Source organism: Felis catus, chromosome B1 (assembly GCF_018350175.1).
Source record: "Felis catus isolate Fca126 chromosome B1, F.catus_Fca126_mat1.0, whole genome shotgun sequence".
Lineage (NCBI taxonomy): Eukaryota > Metazoa > Chordata > Mammalia > Carnivora > Felidae > Felis > Felis catus.
Window position 1 is genome coordinate 85,273,956 of NC_058371.1, and position 20,200 is coordinate 85,294,155.

The 20,200-nt window shown below is 42.9% G+C and overlaps 1 protein-coding gene across 2 annotated transcripts in view; it reads left to right on the plus strand.

Moving 5' to 3' along the window:
• The window catches only part of RNF150 (ring finger protein 150), a 292,025-nt gene that overhangs the window by 245,705 nt on the left and 26,120 nt on the right, over positions 1–20,200 (plus strand). Inside the window, exon 7 of one of the 2 annotated variants that reach the window (XM_045055826.1) lies at positions 6,884–14,040. The exons of the other annotated variant lie outside the window; for it this stretch is intronic. Coding sequence (XP_044911761.1) covers positions 6,884–7,002 — 119 coding nt within the window. The 3' untranslated portion in view covers positions 7,003–14,040. Of the gene's footprint in view, positions 1–6,883; positions 14,041–20,200 lie in introns of those variants that run through there. 2 annotated transcript variants of the gene reach the window in all.

Here is a 20,200-nt window from a genome sequence, read left to right on the forward strand (position 1 = left end):
AAATCCCAACACTAAGAATTTTTTGGTTAACCTCAAGGCTACTGATGGATTTTACTTAGAATTAAATGTGGAAATGTATGAAAGCAGTAGTTATGGATCAAGAAAATAGGTTACAAAGCTCCGTTTAAAATGGAGTATTTTCTGCCCACCATCTCATCCTATGCTCTTTAATGCTGTGATAAAGACATTCAAGACTACGAATTAGATGACAGAATTAGTCTTAAAATCCACCCAGCCAAGTCAGTAATACTCAATAGCTCGTTTCCTTGGGCATGGATTGTTAATTGTGAGTCAATGCCTATAAAGGAGGTAATGCAGAATAGATTTAAAAGAAAAGGAGGAAATGAATCAATGATACAGTATTCTCTGGCCATTTTCAGGCTTTTGGGGGGCTCACCCTCCTCTACTGTTCTTCTGCCCTCCCTTTAATTATGAGGTTTTAAACTTCAATAAATACACAGGCCAAGTAACATGAACCAAGGAAGCAAACTCTTCAACAACTGTGGGGACCCAGAGCCTCTTTGCCTTGAGCCTAGCGGGGCAGCCCTTACTCCGTTCCCCTCGATGATTTCATTCCGGGAATTGGGCATATATTGCCAGATATTTTCTTTTCCAAGATAAATTTAAAATGTAAATCTGTATGTAAAATACCCTGACTTTTAAATATCGGTAATTAATTCATGCTCTAAAAAAACAAAACAAAACAAAACAAAAACAAAAAACATGGGGCAGGCCAAACGAGTCATGTCAGAGGCATGAGTTGGGAGTCTTTGGCAGTATGTTTCAGTGTTCCGGGGAACTCTGTCCCTGGTGTTATTTTCTTACTCTTTAATCTTTTCCTAGAAAAGATTCCTTTTCATCTACTCTCATGGTTTCAAATCTCTTCTCTATGCTGAAGCCTCTCACTTCATTTATTGTCCTCCAGACTCCTGTATCTAACTGCTGACTGCACATCTCCTTTGCACGTCTTCCGGGCATCTCAAACATGGTGCATGCAAAGCTGAACTCTTGATCTCTCCCCACCAGTTTGTCTTCCAGTTTCTCCAGCTGAGTAAATGGTGCCTATATTGCTCAGGAAATATGGGGGCTGTCCTCTACTTTCTCCTCTCTTGCTGCCCTTGTCCAGCCCACCACCTTTCTATACATCCCCCTTCTAAACTATTTCTTCAGTTTGTCCCCTTATCTCCACTCACTGCTGCCGCACCAAGCCACATTTCCTCTGTTTTTGCTGCAATCATTTCCTCCAGATTCCCTCCACCCTTTGTGCTACTTTGTGCTACTAATCTGTTCTTCACTGAACAGCAAGATCTTTTGAAATATTAAATGGATTTCTGTCACTCTGTTTCAGTTCTCTCAATGTCTTTACAGTGCGTGAACCCAAGAGAAGAGAGTATGTCAAGTAGGTATTATACTACTGCGTCCAATAGACTGAGAGTATATTTTTTTCATCTGTAAAACAGGAATAATGAACCCACATCAAAGTGTTATTATGAGAATTCAGTAAAGGCCGATATTATTTCTGCAGTCCTTTTATATCAGCTTTTGCAGGGAAGAAGGTATCATTCAGTGAACATTTATATTGTTAATAGCTACTTTACACTCCCCAATTAGTACCACCTACAGAGAACCTTCTAAATGTTTTAATGACAGTGTTTTCATTTGTGTTCTTTTGGCCTCAAAGTAAAGCATGTGCCTTAATTAAAAGATAAAGTTTCTAAAAATTATGGAAGGGGTACCTGGGTGGCTCAGTTGGTTAGGCGACCAGTTTCGGCTCCGGTCATGATCTTACTTCGTGGGTTTGAGCCCCGCGTTGGGTTCTGTGCTGACAGCTCAGAGCCAGGAACCTGCTTCAGGTTCTGTGTCTCCCTCTCTCTCTGCCCCTCCCCCACTTGCTCGTGCGCTTGCTCTCTCTCTCACTCTCTCTCAAAAATAAACATTAATTTTTTTTTAATTATTGAACAAACTAAGTTCAATGAAAAACACAGGATAGAGTGAAAAAAATAACTTCAAATGTCTTCAGATCGTGTTTTTAAAGTTTTGACACGGAAAATGATTAGATGATATGGTTGGTGCAATACCCCATCATAAAAATTGAACCACTTTTAGGAAAATATACGATTTCGTTGATCTGAATTCCTCTTTGCCTGGAGCTGTGCAGGATGGTCAAGTTTCCAAAATAGCATCATGAACTCAGCAGCCATCGTTATATCAGTCCCCATGGCCCTTCTTTTTTTCAATTCACAAGTTCCAATTTAGAAAACACCACAGTGATAATGAGTCCAGAATATCTGCTGAGGCTGGTAGCTTGAAAAAGCCAGGAGTGAAGGTGAGAGGCTGCCACTGCAGGTACCTGGAGCTGTCTTTCTAGATCTCTGACTAAATCAGCCCTTCATCTGAGCTGCCTTTTTTTTTTTTTACTAGATATTTATGCAAGTCATAAAATCACTTGATGATGAGCTCCTTGGTTGATGTACAGTTTAATTGTGAGCTGAAAATTTTGGCTTCTCATGAGCTGAACTGGTTCATGGACCATTACAAAAAAAAAAAAAAAAGAAGAAGAAGAAAAAGGGTGAGGAGGAGAAAGATTATATCTTTATAATATAACCCTCATTTTTTATCTCCAGGAATAAGAATAGTTCAGCTTTCATTATACCACAAAGTAATGAATTCTCCCATTTAGGATATATTCATACTAAATATACAACAAACAGACCTTTTTTTTTTTATTAAGAAAAAGTGTTTACAATAAAAAAAAAACACAAATTAAAAGGGTTATGGAAAAAGAGACTTAAAACTTTGTTCCTCTGTGGTAATTCTGGTAAATATTTATTGAGAAGCCACCATGTAGGAGACACTATGCTAATTGGCATCAACATGTATATGTACATAATCTGGAACAACTAGAAAGGACTCTGAAGTACCCAGTCCAAACTCATAGACAACTAAACTTTAGCCCTAGTGGAGAAAGTGACCTAGACAAAGTAACACACGTAGTTACAATAGCTGAGACCAGAAAATAGTCTCGTAAAGTAAGGTAGATTCCCAGTTCTCAGGAATATAATTTTAATTAAATATATTTCTCATTGCAAAAGTGATGCTTTAGGAGAGCGCTGAGTGAAAAGAGTAGTTTGAGCCCCTGAAACTACTTCCACCTCTCCTAAAACCCCACAAAAAGTACAGCAAAGGGATCTTGTAAGGGGCAGGCCAACACAGACAGAGAAAAGGTAAAAAGAGACAATATCAAGATCCGAGCAACTGGAAACAATGCACAAAGGGCCAACGACTTAGTGGATCTGAGAAACAGAGCAAGCTCCTGTGTGCAGCTGTACAGGTTGTGCACTGTCCCAATCCAGCGGCCACCGCTCACTCAGACTCCAAAGTAAAGGCTTCCTCTGGAGTGGTACCGAGCATAGCCTGCACCACAGCAAGCCATGGCCCTGCTCAGAAAACAAGGGCAAAAGCAGCCATGAGGGAAGGGAGAGCCATCCCAATTTGCAGCAAAGAATTCCCCCCAAAATCAGAGATCAATAAGCCCCGGGTGGCTCTGGAGAAGAGAATAAATGGGAAGGAAGTACATACATGCAACTAAATGTGGGCTAGAGGTATACATATAGATGTAGTACAGATGTAGATATAAATATAAGCATAGATACAGGTATTTAGCCAGCCTCGAATGTATTTTGTTGTGAAGTGTGAGGCAGGGATCCAATTGCGCCTGTTTCTAAATGACTAGTTTTATTGAATACTTGTTGAGTGCCCCATTTTCAAATACTAAATGCTTTTATCTTCCGACAACTGCTTCCTAAGTTTTATTCTAGCCATTGATCTGTCTACAATTCTGTGAACCTCATGCATGTCTGGGCCTAGGAAACATATTAGAGCTCAGTCTTTAGATGGATACGTCCCTGTGAAAAGAGCCTGTTTCTCTCAAACCTATTCTTAAGTCCGTAACTCTTTGTCAGTTCTGTTTGTCTCCTTTTAAACATCTTAAAGAATTCACTGTCCTGCGTAAAACTCATATATTCTCCTTAATTATACCTCAACGTGAAGTAAATTATACCAGTGTTTATCAGAGCAAAAGTATTATAACCATCAGCTTCTTCAGTACCAGGCATTTTGTTGGTCTTCTAATTGTGTGTTTCTTCAGCGGGGTAATTAATGGGACACGCAAGATGTTTTGGTTTTAAGGCTGCCTTTTATGCAGTTGAGCACCCCAGCCTTCCTTCAGACTCCCTAGCTTGACCTTGCATTAGTCATATTTAAATACGATCTGATGTCCATCTGCACAAGGCCTCCCCTCATGTTCAGACATATCTATCTATACATGCTATTGCTAATGCTTGAAAGATGCTTCCCTCCCATTCATCTGGCTAAAATTTGAGTTAGGACTCAATTTAGATGTCACACCCGGCGGGAATCCTTCTTTGACTCAGCAATTGGTTACATAGCCATCTTCCCTGCTCATAGAACACCAGGTGCATCGTCCAGTTTCGTATGTATCTCGCTGTGTTGTGAGTGGCTATCTAATGGTGTGCCAGCATACTAGAAAGCAAGCTCCTTGAAGACAGGAACTGTCTTGCTCTTACCTATGTCCCTAGCATCTAGCAAAATCCTCTGCACATGGTGGAGACTCATTATGTCTTAAGCGAATGAATGATATTTCTTCATTGTAGAATGCTTGGAAGTAAAACGGAAAACAAATTTTTTTTTAAATGTTCATTATTTTTGAGAAAGAGAGAGAGCATGATCGGGGAAGGGGCAGAGAAAGAGGGAGACACAGAAACAGAAGCAGGCTCCAGGCTCTGAGCCGTCAGCACAGACCCCGACATGGGGCTCGAACTCACAAACTGCCAGATCATGACCTGAGCCATTGTTGGACGCTTAACCAACTGAGCCACCCAGGTGCCCTGAAAAAAAATTTTTTTTAAGAAAACGAATATAAATCCCAAAATTTGAGACAACTTTTACTAGCATTTTAGACTTCCTTGCATCTCATTGACTTTCTCAGCCTCACTGCATATAAAGCTTTGAATACTTCTGTTTTCACTTAAGAGAATACTGTGAGCATTTTCTCTTTTATTTATTTATTTATTATTTAATTTTTCTTAATATGAAATTTATTGTCAAATTGGTTTTCATACAACACCCAGTGCTCATCCCAACAGGTGCCCTCCTCAATACCCATCACCCACCCTCCGCTCCCTCCCACCCCCATCAACCCTCAGTTTGTTCTCAGTTTCTACCCCAAAGGGAACCAGTTCACCAAACTTGCTTGCATGTGAGCGTTTTCTTATGTAACTACAAATTCCTTGGAAATGCCACTTTTTTTTATTATTTTTTTTTAACGTTTATTTATTTTTGAGACAGAGAGAGACAGAGCATGAAAGGGGGGGGGGGTGGGGACAGAGAGAGAGGGAGACACAGAATCGCAAGCAGGCTCCAGGCTCTGAGCCATCAGCCCAGAGCCCCACGCGGGGCTCGAACTCACGGACCGCGAGATCGTGACCTGAGCTGAAGTCGGACGCTTAACCGACTGAGCCAGCCAGGCGCCCCGGAAATGCCACTTTAATTGTTACAACAAGATTATCCTCTAGAAGTAACACAGTTTATTCAGATATTCTATATTGTTGGACTTTGTTACTTGCAATGTTTTGTTGCTATAAATACTGCTTAAGTGAATATTTTTGCATCTCTGATTATTTCTCTACGATATGTGCTGGAAATGAAAATGTCACAGTTCTACAGGTACTATATCAGAGTACCCGCCTCAGTGTCATACTGTCCTTTTTTAAAGAGTGAAGATGTTATAAACAAAAAAAGGGTAGCCCATTTTTACCCTATATTTATTGGTCATTTATATTATACTGCTCTGTGAATTGTGTGACAGTAACCTGTGCCCATTTTTCTGGTTAGTTTTTTTTTTTTTTACTGATTTAAAAGTTCTCTATATGTTGAAAATACAGCTCTTTGTGAAATTTTCACAAGTATTTCCAGCTCAATCTATGCCTTTTGATTCTTATTTTTCATGGTTTTAATATTTTTTTGAATTTTATGCATATTTATCAATCTATTCTATAAATTGCTCAAATGCTTTTCCACATAGAATTTCTTGCCCAGTTTAATATATTAGGTATTTTTCTACTTAGATATATACTTATAAGATATATCTTCTTCTAACTATATTAGTTTCTGTTTTACATTCAGCTTTTTGGCCTATTTAGAATTTATTTGGGGCTATAAAGCAAGATGAGGTGCTAACTAGATTTTTTTTTTTTTTTTTTTTTTTTTACAAAAGATCCAGTTTTTCTAATGCCTTCTCTTGGCCATCAAGGAAATGCTATTAAAGACAATCATATTCATGGGGCATCTGGGTGGCTCAGTCCGTTAAGCATCTGACTTGGGCTCAGGTCATGGTCTCATGGTTTGTGGGTTCGAGCCCCGCATCGGGTGCTGTGCTGACAGCTCGGAGCCTGGAACCCGCTTCGGATTCTGTGTCTTCTTCTCTCTCTGCCCCTCCCCAACTTGTGCTCTGTCTCTCTCTATCAAAAATAAATCAATGTAAAAAAAAATTTTAGGGGCGCCTGGGTGGCTCAGTCAGTTAAGCGTCTGACTTCAACTCAGGTCACGATCTCGCGGTCCGTGAGTTCGATCCCCGCGTGGGGCTCTGGGCTGATGGCTCAGAGCCTGGAGCCTGCTTCCGATTCTGTGTCTCCCTCTCTCTCTCTGCCCCTCCCCCATTCATGCTCTGTCTCTGTCTGTCTCAAAAATAAATACGTTAAAAAAAATTTTTTTTAATTAAAAAAAAAAAGACAATTGTATTCAACTTACCAGCACCCAAAAACATAGTTCCATGTTCACCATGAACTCTGCTTTCTCCTCCCAGGCGAGCAGGAGCCAGCTGTAAGCAGTGATTCTGACATCTCGCTGATTATGGCAATGGAAGTTGGACTGTCTGATGTAGAACTTTCCACTGACCAAGACTGCGAAGAGGTGAAGTCTTGAAATGATAGACGTAGAACAAGGGGATGGTAGGACCCAAGGGGAAGGAAGGGAGGAGCCTCAAGACTTGGACCAGGCAGACACCCCTCCAGAACACCTTGGTAGCTCCACTGTGCGCCACTCAAGAATGGTAACGAGAGCAATATCCAAAGTCCCGTCAATCAGGATGCCGTTTCTCCATCTGTGCAACAGCCCATGGCCTTGGCAGCTTGGAAGATGAAAGCTGATTTTTCCTCCCGTGTCCTTGCAGACACACACTTCAGGAGCTCCCAAAACACACAGAAAGGACACATGTAGGGCTTCTTAGTTTCATTTCCATTTTTTTCCAGGTCTTGTTTTACTGGTTTTGGAATGTTGTTGGATTTCTTTGACAGTTTCTTTTTAAGACTTGTGCAGTTTACATTATGTCCACTCCTTTGGTTTCCTCCAGCTTTTGTAGAGAGTTCTGTTTAGAAGCATCAGTTCCTGCTATGATCAGTTTGTACGCCATCTCTGAGATTAATGGCCTTGACCTCTCAGCATGAAGTGTGCATGGCTTTGGGAAGTGCCTCAGCACCCTGAAACAGTCTAAGGCCAGCTCTCATTAAGAATCCAAATTCTTTTAAGTGGATCTTAAAAATCCTAGCCGCCAGAGACCCCAACCCTGAGCTCTGAATCCACTGAGGCTACTATTTGCTATTTTCATCTACATCATGCTGGCTTCCACTCACCAGGCTCTGTTAACGGCCCACGTGACATGCGAAGGAAGCTCTAGGGAGGCACTTGATTCTGCCTGGATTTCACAGTCTTTGGAGGAAACTCCAAACTCAGAAGTCCCCTTCAGGGCAGCAGCGCCATTCTTCACGACTGTAGGGCTTGTAACTGGAACTGCAAGCCTCGTGTTAAGACCAGATACCACATACTCTTCCCCAAAGCAAAATGTCTGTTATATTGGTCTCCCCAAGGCTAGAACAGTCTTTTGTTACCTCCACAAGTGGCTCCTGCAGGAGACGGAGGCTTCAGAAGAGATCCAATCATCTTTGAGCCCAGTGTCCAACACAGTGGGGGTTGCAGTAGCACCTAGCCTTTACCTTAATTCCAACGCACTTCTGTTGCACCTCGCCAGACCTCAAGGAAGGGTTCGGGTGAATCCTTAGCAGGTAGCTTTCCAGGGCTCCCTGAGTACATGTAAATACCAATTGAGGAGGGACGCGTGACTTGATAAACCATTTGATCTAAAAAGTACAGCATGGGAATTTGCTAACCAGGCTTCTCCTGATGGAGAGAGACAAAGAGGGAAAGGAAAAGAGGTATCAAATCAATACTAAAACCCACCGGTGTTTTTAAACTCTTTATGTTTTTATTCTTTTTTTGTAACTATGACAGAGATGTGCTATTTTTTCAGTGGGCAATTTTGTAATATGTTTCGACTATCCATATGCATAGATGACTAAGGGAGTGAATGCTTTCCCTGGACAATCACAGGTCACCTCATCCTCTGTAAGAAGGCCTGCGGCTGCGTGGGTTACTAAGAAAGAAGCTTTCTTCACTGAGTTATTTACGTATTTGATGAGGCTTTCTCACCTCATTACACAAACACTCATCCAAAAACAGGAATTTGGTTGTGCCGTAAATCCCTGCTGCCTGCTGAAACATAGAGTGTGTGTCAGGGGGACCACTGGTTGCTTTTGTCTCACCATCTTTAACGATTTCCTATTTGATGCTCTCTAAGTAGGCAGCAAGGCAAGGAAAGTGATTACCACCTTCAGAAATGTCACCTCTCCCTGGGCGCCTAACACTTCCTGTAATGAAATCTGGTGTCCGTGTGCGAAGGCAGGCAGGGAGGGACGAAGACAGCCCTGAATGGAGCGTCAAGAGTCCTAGATGAGCCACCTGCTTATTGGGCCTCATCTTTTCCATCTGTGAAATGAAGGAGTTTAACACGGTGATGCCCAAGGCTCCTTCTGGCCTTTAGAGCACTAATGAGCTTTTTGCCAGGGGGATCTGGGTTTTTGAGATGGCCATGACAGATAGCTGACTTCGTTCAGGTTAGGGAGGCACTGACTTGACACGTAACCTGCCCTAATGGCTTTTGGGACTCAGCATTCCTGCATTGCTGAGAATGAATAGCTAAATGATTGAAGTTTTAAGTCCAAGGAGTGGTTTTGGTTTGCCTTATGTTAAAGCTGCTGTTAGTCACAGAGTTTGTCATCTCTGGATACCTTCAAATCCTAGTTCTCGGTATGGAATTCTTCATCTCAAAGTGTTGCTTTTTCTTGGCCGGCTAGAGCTGCATCGTGTATCCTCCTCCATTCAGCTCAGCCTGAAACACATTTTGGTATTAAGTGGAATTAGAGGGATAATTCAACAGCAAAGGAACGATCTACACTGTATTCCATGCCCAGGAGAGAAAATGCCTCTTGGATTTCATAGTTCTCCCGGCGAGGAGTGTTGTCTCTTCCTGCCAGTGACCGGGTAAATCAGGAATCAGGAATTGGTTGCATATGTATGCTGTGGCTGCAGCAGCCCCTATAGAATGCTGCGTAGATAACGTGAGGTTCGTGTCTTTACCCCAAGGAGGTTCTGCTGCAAAATCCCTGAGCCTAGGAGGCTCTCCATTTACCAAAGGTTTGTTTCTGGAGGATTTTCATGTGGCTTTGGTAGTCTAAAAAAAAAAAAATTTTTTTTTAACCGGCGTAGAAGGGTTTAAAAGAAATGAAAACCTTCCATAGCTTCTTCACCACCTCCCCTGCAGAGGAAATTCTGAGCTGGGAGCCCTCTAGAAGTATATGAAGATTTTATGCGTATTTAGAGATGTGCATTTTTCTGTAGCGAGTGTCCAGACCAGCGCTATCCAATAGAAATATAATGCAAGTCACATATGTAGACTTTACATTTTCTACCGGCTACGTTTGAAAAAGTACAAAGGAACAGGTCAAAATCATTTTAGTAATATAATGTTTTTGTTCCAACGTGTAAAAAGTATTAATGAAATACCTTACATTCTTTTGGGTACTAAGTCCTCTAAATGCATTATGTACTTTACACTCAAAGCACGCCTCCCCTTGGACTGGCCGCGTCTCCAGCTCTGTCCCAATAGCCACAGTTGGCCCGTGGTCCGGAGCAGAGCTGCTCCAGGATTCTCACAAGATTCCCTGACCCTCACAAAGAAGAGAAGTTAAAACCTAATTACCTCCAGAGAGAACTAGACTCCACCCAAGTTGCCTAATGAGAGGCCCAAAGATCTGTTTGTTTTGTGATCCATAAATATTCAAGCCACTCTTTTTGAAATTCCTGCTTGACCTTTCTAACCACACACTGATGTCCATTACTGTCACTGTGACTCCTCTGACCAGTCGTTTTTGTGGTTGTTTTTTGTTTTTTTTTTTTTTAAGTGACACAAACCATGTGGATTTGGTGCTGCAACAAAATTGTCTCTCTCACTTCTACGACAAACCCTCAGACGGGTAGGCGGCACTCGGGAGCGGAGAAGAATTCCAGACTCTAGTCCTCCAGCTTCACCTCAGCCCCCTCATTCTCCTGCCTCCTGATTGGCAGAAGGTCTTTTCCCAGTGCCAGTGCCCCCCTGGGGACTTGGGGGTGGGCAGGTGGGAAGTTACATAGACTCTGAGTGGCCTTATTGAGAAGAAGTCTTTGGGGTTGTGACCACCCAGCCCTATTGGGTGAATCATGACAGCTTACAACTGCCAGCTCTCAACTCAGAAGTCAGCGTCCTCTCTCACCCCAAGGCCGTGGGCAAGAAAAGAAGCATTTCCATTCCCTCAGAAAAACTGACCTCTAGGACTTGCCTCTTCTGTGTGGCGGAGCCCTTTGAGAAGAACTGAGCCCTGATCATGAATACAGCATCCGAACATTGATTTAGTCTCTGGGGCTTGGTCACCCCTGAAATATTAATTCTGTCACCGAGGCAGGAAGACGGGGAGTTGGGAGAAGGCAGAAAGTGAATAGTGGAGGGGCACCTGGCTGGCTCAGTCCGTAGAGCATGCAGCTCTTGATCTCGGGGTTGTGAGTTCGAGCCCCATGCTGGGTGTAGAAATTACTTAAAAACAAAATCTTTAAAAATATATATATGATTAGTTGCAAGACTTACCTACCTATTCTGACATCACCTAGTCACGATGGTAACCATGGAGGCAAATCTCTGTCCAGAGAGGTTTTTCTGTTTGTTTTGTGTTGTTTTCAGCATTTCCCTCATTCTGAATGTTCACGTGTCTGGGTTCAGTGCCCAGTGGCTACTTTAGTCAGTACAGGCATTCTTGCAGCCGACCTGTCTTCAGAACCAAAAAATGGTGACAGAAAGCCTAATATAAGATTCTTTCTTATTTATGAGTTATGTTTAGATGAAAATTCTTGCAGAGCATAAAAAACAAAAAGCATCTAGTTATCTGTTGAATCCATCACCTTGACTGCAAACAAACAAATCTCATTAAATTAAAACTCTTTCCAAAAACCTGAGATACAGAGTCACATCCTCTTTAGAGCGAGGACCCAGCCCTCTGTGGTACTAGGGCCCCTGAGGCAACTTCCAGTAACATTTTTTTTGTATGTTCTCACTTAGATTTCTTTCGTGTGTGTGTGTGTGTGTGTGTGTGTGTGTGTGTGTGTGTGTGTGTTTGTATCTATATCTATCTCTGGCTTTCTCTGACTGCCTCTTTCTTGTATACACACCTACATGCATTCTGTTCCCATCTTTCAGGACAAAAACCTCGGTGGCTTTGGATCTATCTATACAGTCATCATTATTGGGATTACCGTTGTTACTGTTGTTGGTGTTTTTCTTCTTTTTATTGTGTGGCAATGTCTATATTGGCACTTCTGATGAGGAAAACCAGTTTACTATAAAGGCAAATTAACTTCCTCCATAATGGAGTTAGCCATGTTTTCACTTCTCTTATCATTAATTTAATTGCAGGCCACCTACAGCTGTTGCCTTTTTTTTCAGGCTTCCTTGCCAGAAAGGTCTCCTAGGCAAATAATGGCAAAGTCACAATTCCAGAATGCTGCCTAGATCTACCATCTTCTACCTTCAGCATTTGTGACCTTCCTAGTTCACCACAGGCCCCCAAGATTTGGACATCTTAGAAAAATGTATGGGCCGTGCTGTATCTGATGTCCATTCATGCTTCTTAATTCAGCTTCTTAGCACAAGAACTTCCTCTTCGTAAGTGATCTGAGAGGCCACTTCTTCCTTAAGACTGAAAAAGAGACAAAGAGGCCATTCTCCCAAGGTGAGGGACAAAAGTTCCTTGTGCAGTGCTCTGTGTCACAGACGTGTCATTGATGGTACTTAAAAGGAGGTGGGAATACTAGCCTGCAGAAAGTGAGAAAGAGGGTGGCAGGATATGAACATGGGTGCTCTTCCCAAGTACATGCTCATCCCCTAGGTTTAGAGCTGACCTGGTGTTTTGGTGTGTGTGTGTGTGTGTGTGTGTGTGTGTGTGTGTGTGTGTGTGTGTGTTTTGAGGAGTTTAACACTCATGAGTTAAACACTCATGGTTGCAGAGAAAGTTGGGATTGCCTGAAAAATAAATTGTGAGAAGCAGGAATGAGTTTCTCAGCATCACTTACCTCTTCTCTTTGCCCGCTTGTCTCCCCATCTCACAACCCCAGGCCCTTTGTAACAGGAACAGTAATTTGTAAAGACCCACAGATTGGTAGCCTCACTTCCACTTTGACCCTTTTGATGGCAATAAATTATCCCAAAACTAAAGATCCTAGATTCCAGATCCTACATACAGATCCTTAATTATCAAGCCCTTTACTTGCAAAACTTGGTTGTTCTGCAAAAAATCCAATGACATCACTCACATCTCTCTTTATCACCCTGTGAACTATGCCTCAATCAAGTGGCTTTTTTAGGAATCTCGGTGATCAAAGACCTTTTCACCCCTATGCTACTATTGATGCTTTGCACTTACTGCAGAGCCATTCGCTCAATGGCTACCTGATAAATATGTGTTGATAATGATCAGGCAGGAATATAATCTCTCAAGAGGTCCACAGGTCTGAACAGAGCAAGAGAGAACTTCTGTAAAGAAGGTAGCTCACCTTAAGTCACCCAGAATCACTGCTTGGCAGAATGTCTGTGGTCTTGTCATCCTTACTGCAGTGAAGGGCTTGGAGAAGCAGGGAAAATGTGGGGACCATGTGTGCTGTGTAAACCAAAGACCAATCACCATCCAAATGGACACATGTTCTTCCATTGACTACTTTAATTTTCTCCTAACGTTCTCATAAATAAAAGCGAAGGTGGGTTGCCTAGTCAGACGGAACTGTGAAACCTTAAGGGGTTCTGTCTTGCAGGCTGGTGATTGACCTTACTAAATCCAGAAATCTAAAAAGCGTATCGTGGCCTTAGTACCACACCATCTTTAAAGTCTGGTGTTTAGTCCCCTTTTCCCTCAAAAAGTTTTAGACAAAACTAGCGCTTTATGGAACTCGGAATATTCTGTTTGAGAATGTGAAGATTTTAAATAGCCAAAGAATTTTCATGTAGGAGAGTTTCTTAATTAGTGTATCCCGCGCTTTTGAAGGAAATACCAAACTATCGCCTGTACGAATAGATAGTCAAGCGGTTGAAGGACTGTCAGCGAAAGGACTTTGCAGCCTGGGTGTATGTTGGCATCAGTAGGATGTTATTGCAAGGGGGCAGGGTGCCCTCTGCTGGAATAATTGCCGTTATTCTTTCAGCCAACTAATTTGACTAGGGTCACCATTTCCTCGACAACTAGGTATTTGCCTTTCATCATACAGTCTCCTCAGTAGTTGAGAATTTGGTCCACATTTATCAAAAGAGGAAGGAATGTCACAAGCTTGGAAAAGTTGAAGGAGAACCCCACAGAAGATACCATCCGCAGCCCTTTCTTTTGCAAAGCGTGGAAGCATATTGTTAGCTCTGTTTGCAAAGAAGATGCCTCTGGCTGGAATGTTTGTGCAGACTTCTAAGACAAGGGCCTGATGGTTTTGTAACTTATTTCAACTCTGTTCTTGTCAAATCACAAAGGAAGATCAATAAACAGACTTCTTTCATATGAATGTAAATGGTGTGAAATACTGATGTGTTTTGTACATGTACATAATAATATATTTACTTCCTGCTTTCACATTAGTAATCTGAAATGGTTGTACCATTTTATAATTAGAAAGAGATGTAGGGGGGAAGGGAGGGGAGGGAGGGACTGTTATTTTTATAGTGGGATGTCCCTTATATTTAGAAAACTTGAAGTAATTTTGTACTTGTGAAAAGTTACATTCCATTCATTTCCTGAAAAATGGGAATTGTTCTTTACGATATTCATGAGCTGGGAGGATGATTATTCTAGTTTCCAGGGGAGCCTCCCAAGCGGTATGTATGTGATACCCAATTTTATAGACTGCAGACCATGCCCAGCAATTGCCATTTCAATAATGTGAAAAGAAAAACGCCCAACTTCTTTTAACCCCTTTGTATATAACACATTATTATTTTCACTGAAAAAAAAATCTGCCTCAAAGAATGAATTTACCATTATGAAATATTCAGAAATGGCACCACCAATGTCTAGTATCATCCTGCTGGCAAGAAAAAAATCCAATGGATTCATTTTTCCTCCGTACACATGCACTTGTGTGCTTTTACTGTAAAATGAATGATGTCCTAGATAGAATTTTACTTTGCTTCCCCATGAGGTCTTTCTGGCCAGACCACACAGGTGGTGGTGCCTTCATGCTATCTCCCATCCTCCATTGTCAGATCATGGGACAGTTTCCTGGATTTATTTGCCACATGACTCAAAAATCACAGAAACTATTCCTGATGTCATTTGCATGGGTTACTTTTAATTTGGATTTTGGTTAGCTCTTAGTTGCCGAGAAATTTAGTAGTGGATCATGTAGCCCTTTTACGCAAACATCGTCTTCTGTATAAAGTCACAGGTATATTTTAGTGATTAGTTAAGGCGGTAGGTATCATTTGTTTGGGGCGGGTGGGGGGGAGGGGTTAGGGGGTGGGGGAGGAGGGTGATGTCAATCTCTTTCTCTTTCCTTCTTTCCCACCTCAGGCACCCACCTTACTCCTTCCAGAGCACTTTATATCTCTCTTGAAATACATAAGTTTTAAAAACTGTCTTTAAAGGGATTTGTCTTCTGTTGGGAGACACGGACTTTTATTTTGCTTTATTCTATTATCTATGTGTTTGGAGAGCATAAACAGTTTGTCTCATACTGGGCTAGTGATGAAATATTAAGGACGATCGTTGAAAACAATCGTACAACACAGCTATTTTTGTTATATAGAAAACTATCATGTAAATACGTGCAATTGTGTTCTTATGTACTGGTGAAAAAAAACCCACAATTATAAAGATTTGAAAAGGATTGTGAATTACAGGAAATTTCACTGCAAAATTTTGTTTGGTTTTGTTTTTTAATAAAATAGAACCAGATGCTTGTGTCTGTGTCATGCCTATTTCCTAACCACGTTGCGTCGTCTTGAGTTCCAGAGGTGGCACTACGGATTTTAAAAATTGACATTCAACATTAAATCATGATTGTGTTTTCAAAACATATAAAGTGACGTTTTAATGACTTTTTTATTTCTCCCGGGTGCTGGACACCCGACTTCCTCTTAGCTCTGTTCCTCTAAGTGAAGTGATTGAAAGATTTTGATCAGTTCAGAAGAATGGCTGCTTAGTGAGCCTGAAGTGTGTTCAGAGGAACCGAACATTATTGTCTGAGCCGTCTCTGGCGGCTTATCCCAAGCGGGGTTATAGCAGGGGATCACGCAATGGGCCGGGGTGGCCAGATCGTTTTTTTATCCTTACTTATCCTTCTCTAAGGAATTTTTAACAGCCCTTCCTTTGAATTAGCAAGGGAATGCTAAAGAAATAAAAAAATGTGAGGGGTGCCTGGGTGGCTCAGTCGGTTAAGCGTCCGACTTCCGCTCAGGTCATGATCTCAGGGTCCGTGAGTTCAAGCTCCGCGTCGGGCTCTGTGCTGAGAGCTCAGAGCCTGGAGCCTGTTTCAGATTCTGTGTCTCCCTCTCTCTCTGACCCTCCCCTGTTCATGCTCTGTCTCTCTCTGTCTCAAAAATAAATAAACATTTTTAAAAAATCTTTTTTTAAAAGAAATAAAAAATGTGAGAGCTGCCAGCCTGAGGAGGTAAGAACAGAAGGTAAAAAAGGAGAGGCACCCCTCTTTGCTGTTACCACCTACCCAACACTGCCAGGCTCCGTGGTGTCCCTTTGAACCTCTGGCCCATCCAAGATTGCTGACACACCCCTTGAAGGAGCAGCCAGGGTCAGACATGCCCAGTGCAGTTCAGCCAATCACTGAAGCCCTCCACCTGGCCGGGCCCCCCCCCCCCCCCCCGGGAGCTGTGGATTCCAGCAGATCTAGGATTTCCCTGCTAGCAAGAAACAGATTCAACGGATTCATTTTTTTCCTCCTGAACATTAGTCTGTGTGCTTTTACTATAAAATGAACGATGTCACAGATAGAAGTTCACTCTGCTTCCCCATGAGGTCTTTCTGGCCAGTCTGTAGATCATATACATGGTGGTCCAGATGAATCTGCCAGAATCTGCTGGCAAAAGTCAAACTGTATTGAGCGAGTGGTGTGGCCTTCTGGAGCTATTTCCTACCCAAATGGCCAACTGCTGTGTCCGTAGCCAGGAAATATTAATGCCTTGGAGGCTTTGCTCTAGGGGCCACTCCTAGAGCAAATTTGTAGGTAGGAAGATATTCTGAGGGGGTTGTTAGTGACAGTAATGATTGTGCCACATTAGAAGTCATTTTAAACTCTATGCTTTGGTTATTGCACTTTTAATCTTCCCAGATACCTATTGTCGGTAATGAAGCTGACATCTGTGTGTGTCACATGGCAGAGGGGGGGATGGGAGCTATTACCCAGGATCTAGAAACCATCTCTCCAGCTTCCACACTCCTGCCAGACCAGGGTTTCCCACATGGAAAAATGTGTTCTGTGGGACACATCCTGGGATCCGTTAGAAAATACCACATAGTCCCAAGTTCAACTCAGTTGGAATAAGGCTTCATACATTACATTAGAAGCTATTAAAAACTTTCTAGGAGGCTTTTATTGAGTTACCCATTTAATTCAGCTTTTCGTGAAGCTGATAGATGACAGTCCTCTTTTTCAAAGGTCCCAGTTTTCAAAACTGCACAAGATAAGACCACCTAACATGGAACATGTTGGTGTTCAAACTAGAAAAAAAGCGGGGCGCCTGAGTGGCTCAGTCGGTTAAGCATCCAACTTCGGCTCAGGTCATGATCTCATGGTTTGTGAGTTCAAGCCCCGTGTCAGGCTCTGGGCTGACAGCTCGGAGCCTGGAGCCTGTTTCAGCTTCTGTGTCTCCCTCTGTCTGCCCCTTCGGCTGTTTGCACTCTGTCTCTTGCACTGTCTCAAAAATAAATAAACATTTAAAAAAAATTTTTTAAAGCAAAAAAGCTGCTAGAGCTGTTTCCCCTCTCTCTATCTCATGTACCCCACAGACCATTGCCTCTCCTGCCCCCGTTCCAGCTCACAGGGGAAGGTTGCCCTGACAGCCTGGTGCCCGCTTCACCGGAGTGGAGCTGTCCAGGGAAACAGGCTGCCGGGCACTGCTCTAGAGCCACACGTGTGCCAGGGAGCCCTGGGTGACTACGGGGCTTACTGTCACTTTTCCTGGAGAAACAGAGACGCTCCACTTTGTGGGCGTTTGTCTCGGGAAGTCATGCAGCACATCTGTCCCTTGAAGAATGGAAAATGTAAAACTCATCAGGGCTTTGTAATAAGCCAGTAAGTAAGGCCAGCTTTGCCCCCCGATTCTTAAGTCTATGAACGCCTACATTTGGGGTATGTGGAGCTAAGCTGCTATTTAAAAGTACAAAAACGTGTTTAGTTCTCATATAGGTCTCATAATTCCTTCTAAGCCAGTGTTGGTGTCTCTTCTCGTCTCCCTGCCGTGGTTGAGCCATACATTGCATGGGATTGGGGGACAAAGAGGGTGGGGAAGAATGTGAATTAGTTTTACTCTGGGATACTTACTATACACAGAAGAGCGTGAGGATCCACCGATGGGAGACTCAGGGGACTGAGAGAGGTTTCGTATTTATGAGACATTTAGAACAATTGTTCCATGATCCTTAGTGACCCAAGAACAGAAAATTAGTCTGCCTCTTATTCCAACACACTCCTTGGTATAGGCTCCCTCAGGGCTCACTGTGATCCATTATTCGTGGCTGTGAGAGTAAGGGACAGTGATGCCACCAAAGGCCAGGGGGCCCTCTACTTACCGTGAGCAGATGTGCCTTCATTGATTTGCGGTCACAGCACCTTGCACAGGGCGGGTGCCTCCCTGAGTCTCCAACCGATGGGAGCCTGGTGGCTGGCACACGGGGAGGTAAAAATTCAACTCCCCAAGGCTCTCAGACCTTTTTGTTGTGGAAAACATTCCCATCCTCTCCCTGTGGGAACATCCAGAAGGTCTGATCATAGTCGTGGCCCCCTTAACCTAAGCACCCCCTTCCTGACTCCCCCTAATGTTCCTGCCTTCTTTGTCCTTAGGGATCATTTACTGAATAGTCAGGGGAGAAGCCAGAGGCAGCTTTCATGGGCAGGCAGCTGCTTTTGGTTGCTATAGAGCTGTATACACAACACAGCTGTCATTGATGTTATAGATCTAGCGGGAGCCAACGGTCTCAGACCTCTAAATAAAATCACCCACATAATTCGGAGCTTTAGAAATGGCATCAATATCTATAAATACATGTGAGAGCAGAGCAGCCAATTAACAGAATGTGAGAACACAATAGAGGTAGACCTGAGAATAAGATCCCATCACGCTGGGCCTGGGCTGATGTCTGAGAAGACACAGCCCTCCCTTTACGCCGGGCAGATTGAAAGTGGTCCATTCGCCTCCTCACTTTCTCTTCCCCTCTTTTTTATTCCTTTAGTTTGAAACAAGGAGGAGACAAGGGAGAATGTTGATGAGGACCAGAGTGAGGGCTAGAACTTAAGGTTCCTGACCCTTTTGCTAGAGTTCTCTGGGCCGCACCATGTTCCTTCCATAAATGGGTAGGCATCTCCAGACTGCTCAAAAATCTCAGGAATGAAAAGCAAGAGCTGAAAGTTGGACGTTAGTATATTGACAGGAAGATTATTATGTAGTCAGGAAATCTCCCTGATCCAAAACAATTCTAATCTGGAGACAAAATCGGATGGACGCAACCACGGGGGTAACATGTGCAGGGACCCGTGCACACCCCCACGCTCACCCACATGTGCAAAAAACACCACGCACAAGGTGGGTCCCCAGTGATTGCTGTCTAACCTTAGCTGTGCAAGAAAGCTCACTGCCTAAAGATACCAATGTGAGTTATTACTTTCTAGACTCACTCCTTCAAAAAAAAAAAAATTATTATTTTGTGCTTTCAGACAACAGCCTGCCCTTGTCCTAGCCCCTGCTATGGCTCTGAGAGTTGCTTGACAGGAAATAAATGACAGATGTATAGGACTTCTTTTTCATATAACATGGGGAAATAGATGTCCACAAAACCCCCTAAATATGGAGATCAGGGATGCCTGGGTGGCTCAGTCGGTTAAGCGTCCGACCTCGGCTCAGGTCACGATCTCGCCGTCCGTGAGTTCGAGCCCCGCGTCGGGCTCTGGGCTGATGGCTCAGAGCCTGGAGCCTGCTTGCGATTCTGTGTCTCCCTCTCTCTCTGCCCCTCCCCCGTTCATGCTCTGTCTCTGTCTCAAAAATAAATAAAAAACATTAAAAAAAATTAAAAAAAAAATATGGAGATCAGGACACTTGGATGGCTCAGGGTGTTAAGCTTCTGACTCTTGATTTCAGCTCGGGTCATGATCTCACAGCTCATGAGTTCGAGCACTGTGTTGGGCTCTGTGCTAACACATGGAGCCTGCTTGGGATTTTCTCTCCCTCTCTCTCTGTCCCTCCCCTGCCCACGTGCTTGCTCTCTCTCTCTCTCTCTCTCTCTCTCTCAAAATAAATAAATAAATTTTAAAAATATGGATATCAAATATTAGAAATTTCCTGGTGGTAAAGTGAGAGAGACTTTTGGAAACTAGAGACTACAAGAAAGTTCTACCCAAGGGGAAAATGAACATCAGAAATGGAGTTTGCTCTGAGTGCATATGCTGATTCCTGATGGTCTAGGGATCCACAATTTTTTTTTCTATAAAGGGCCAGATAATTAAT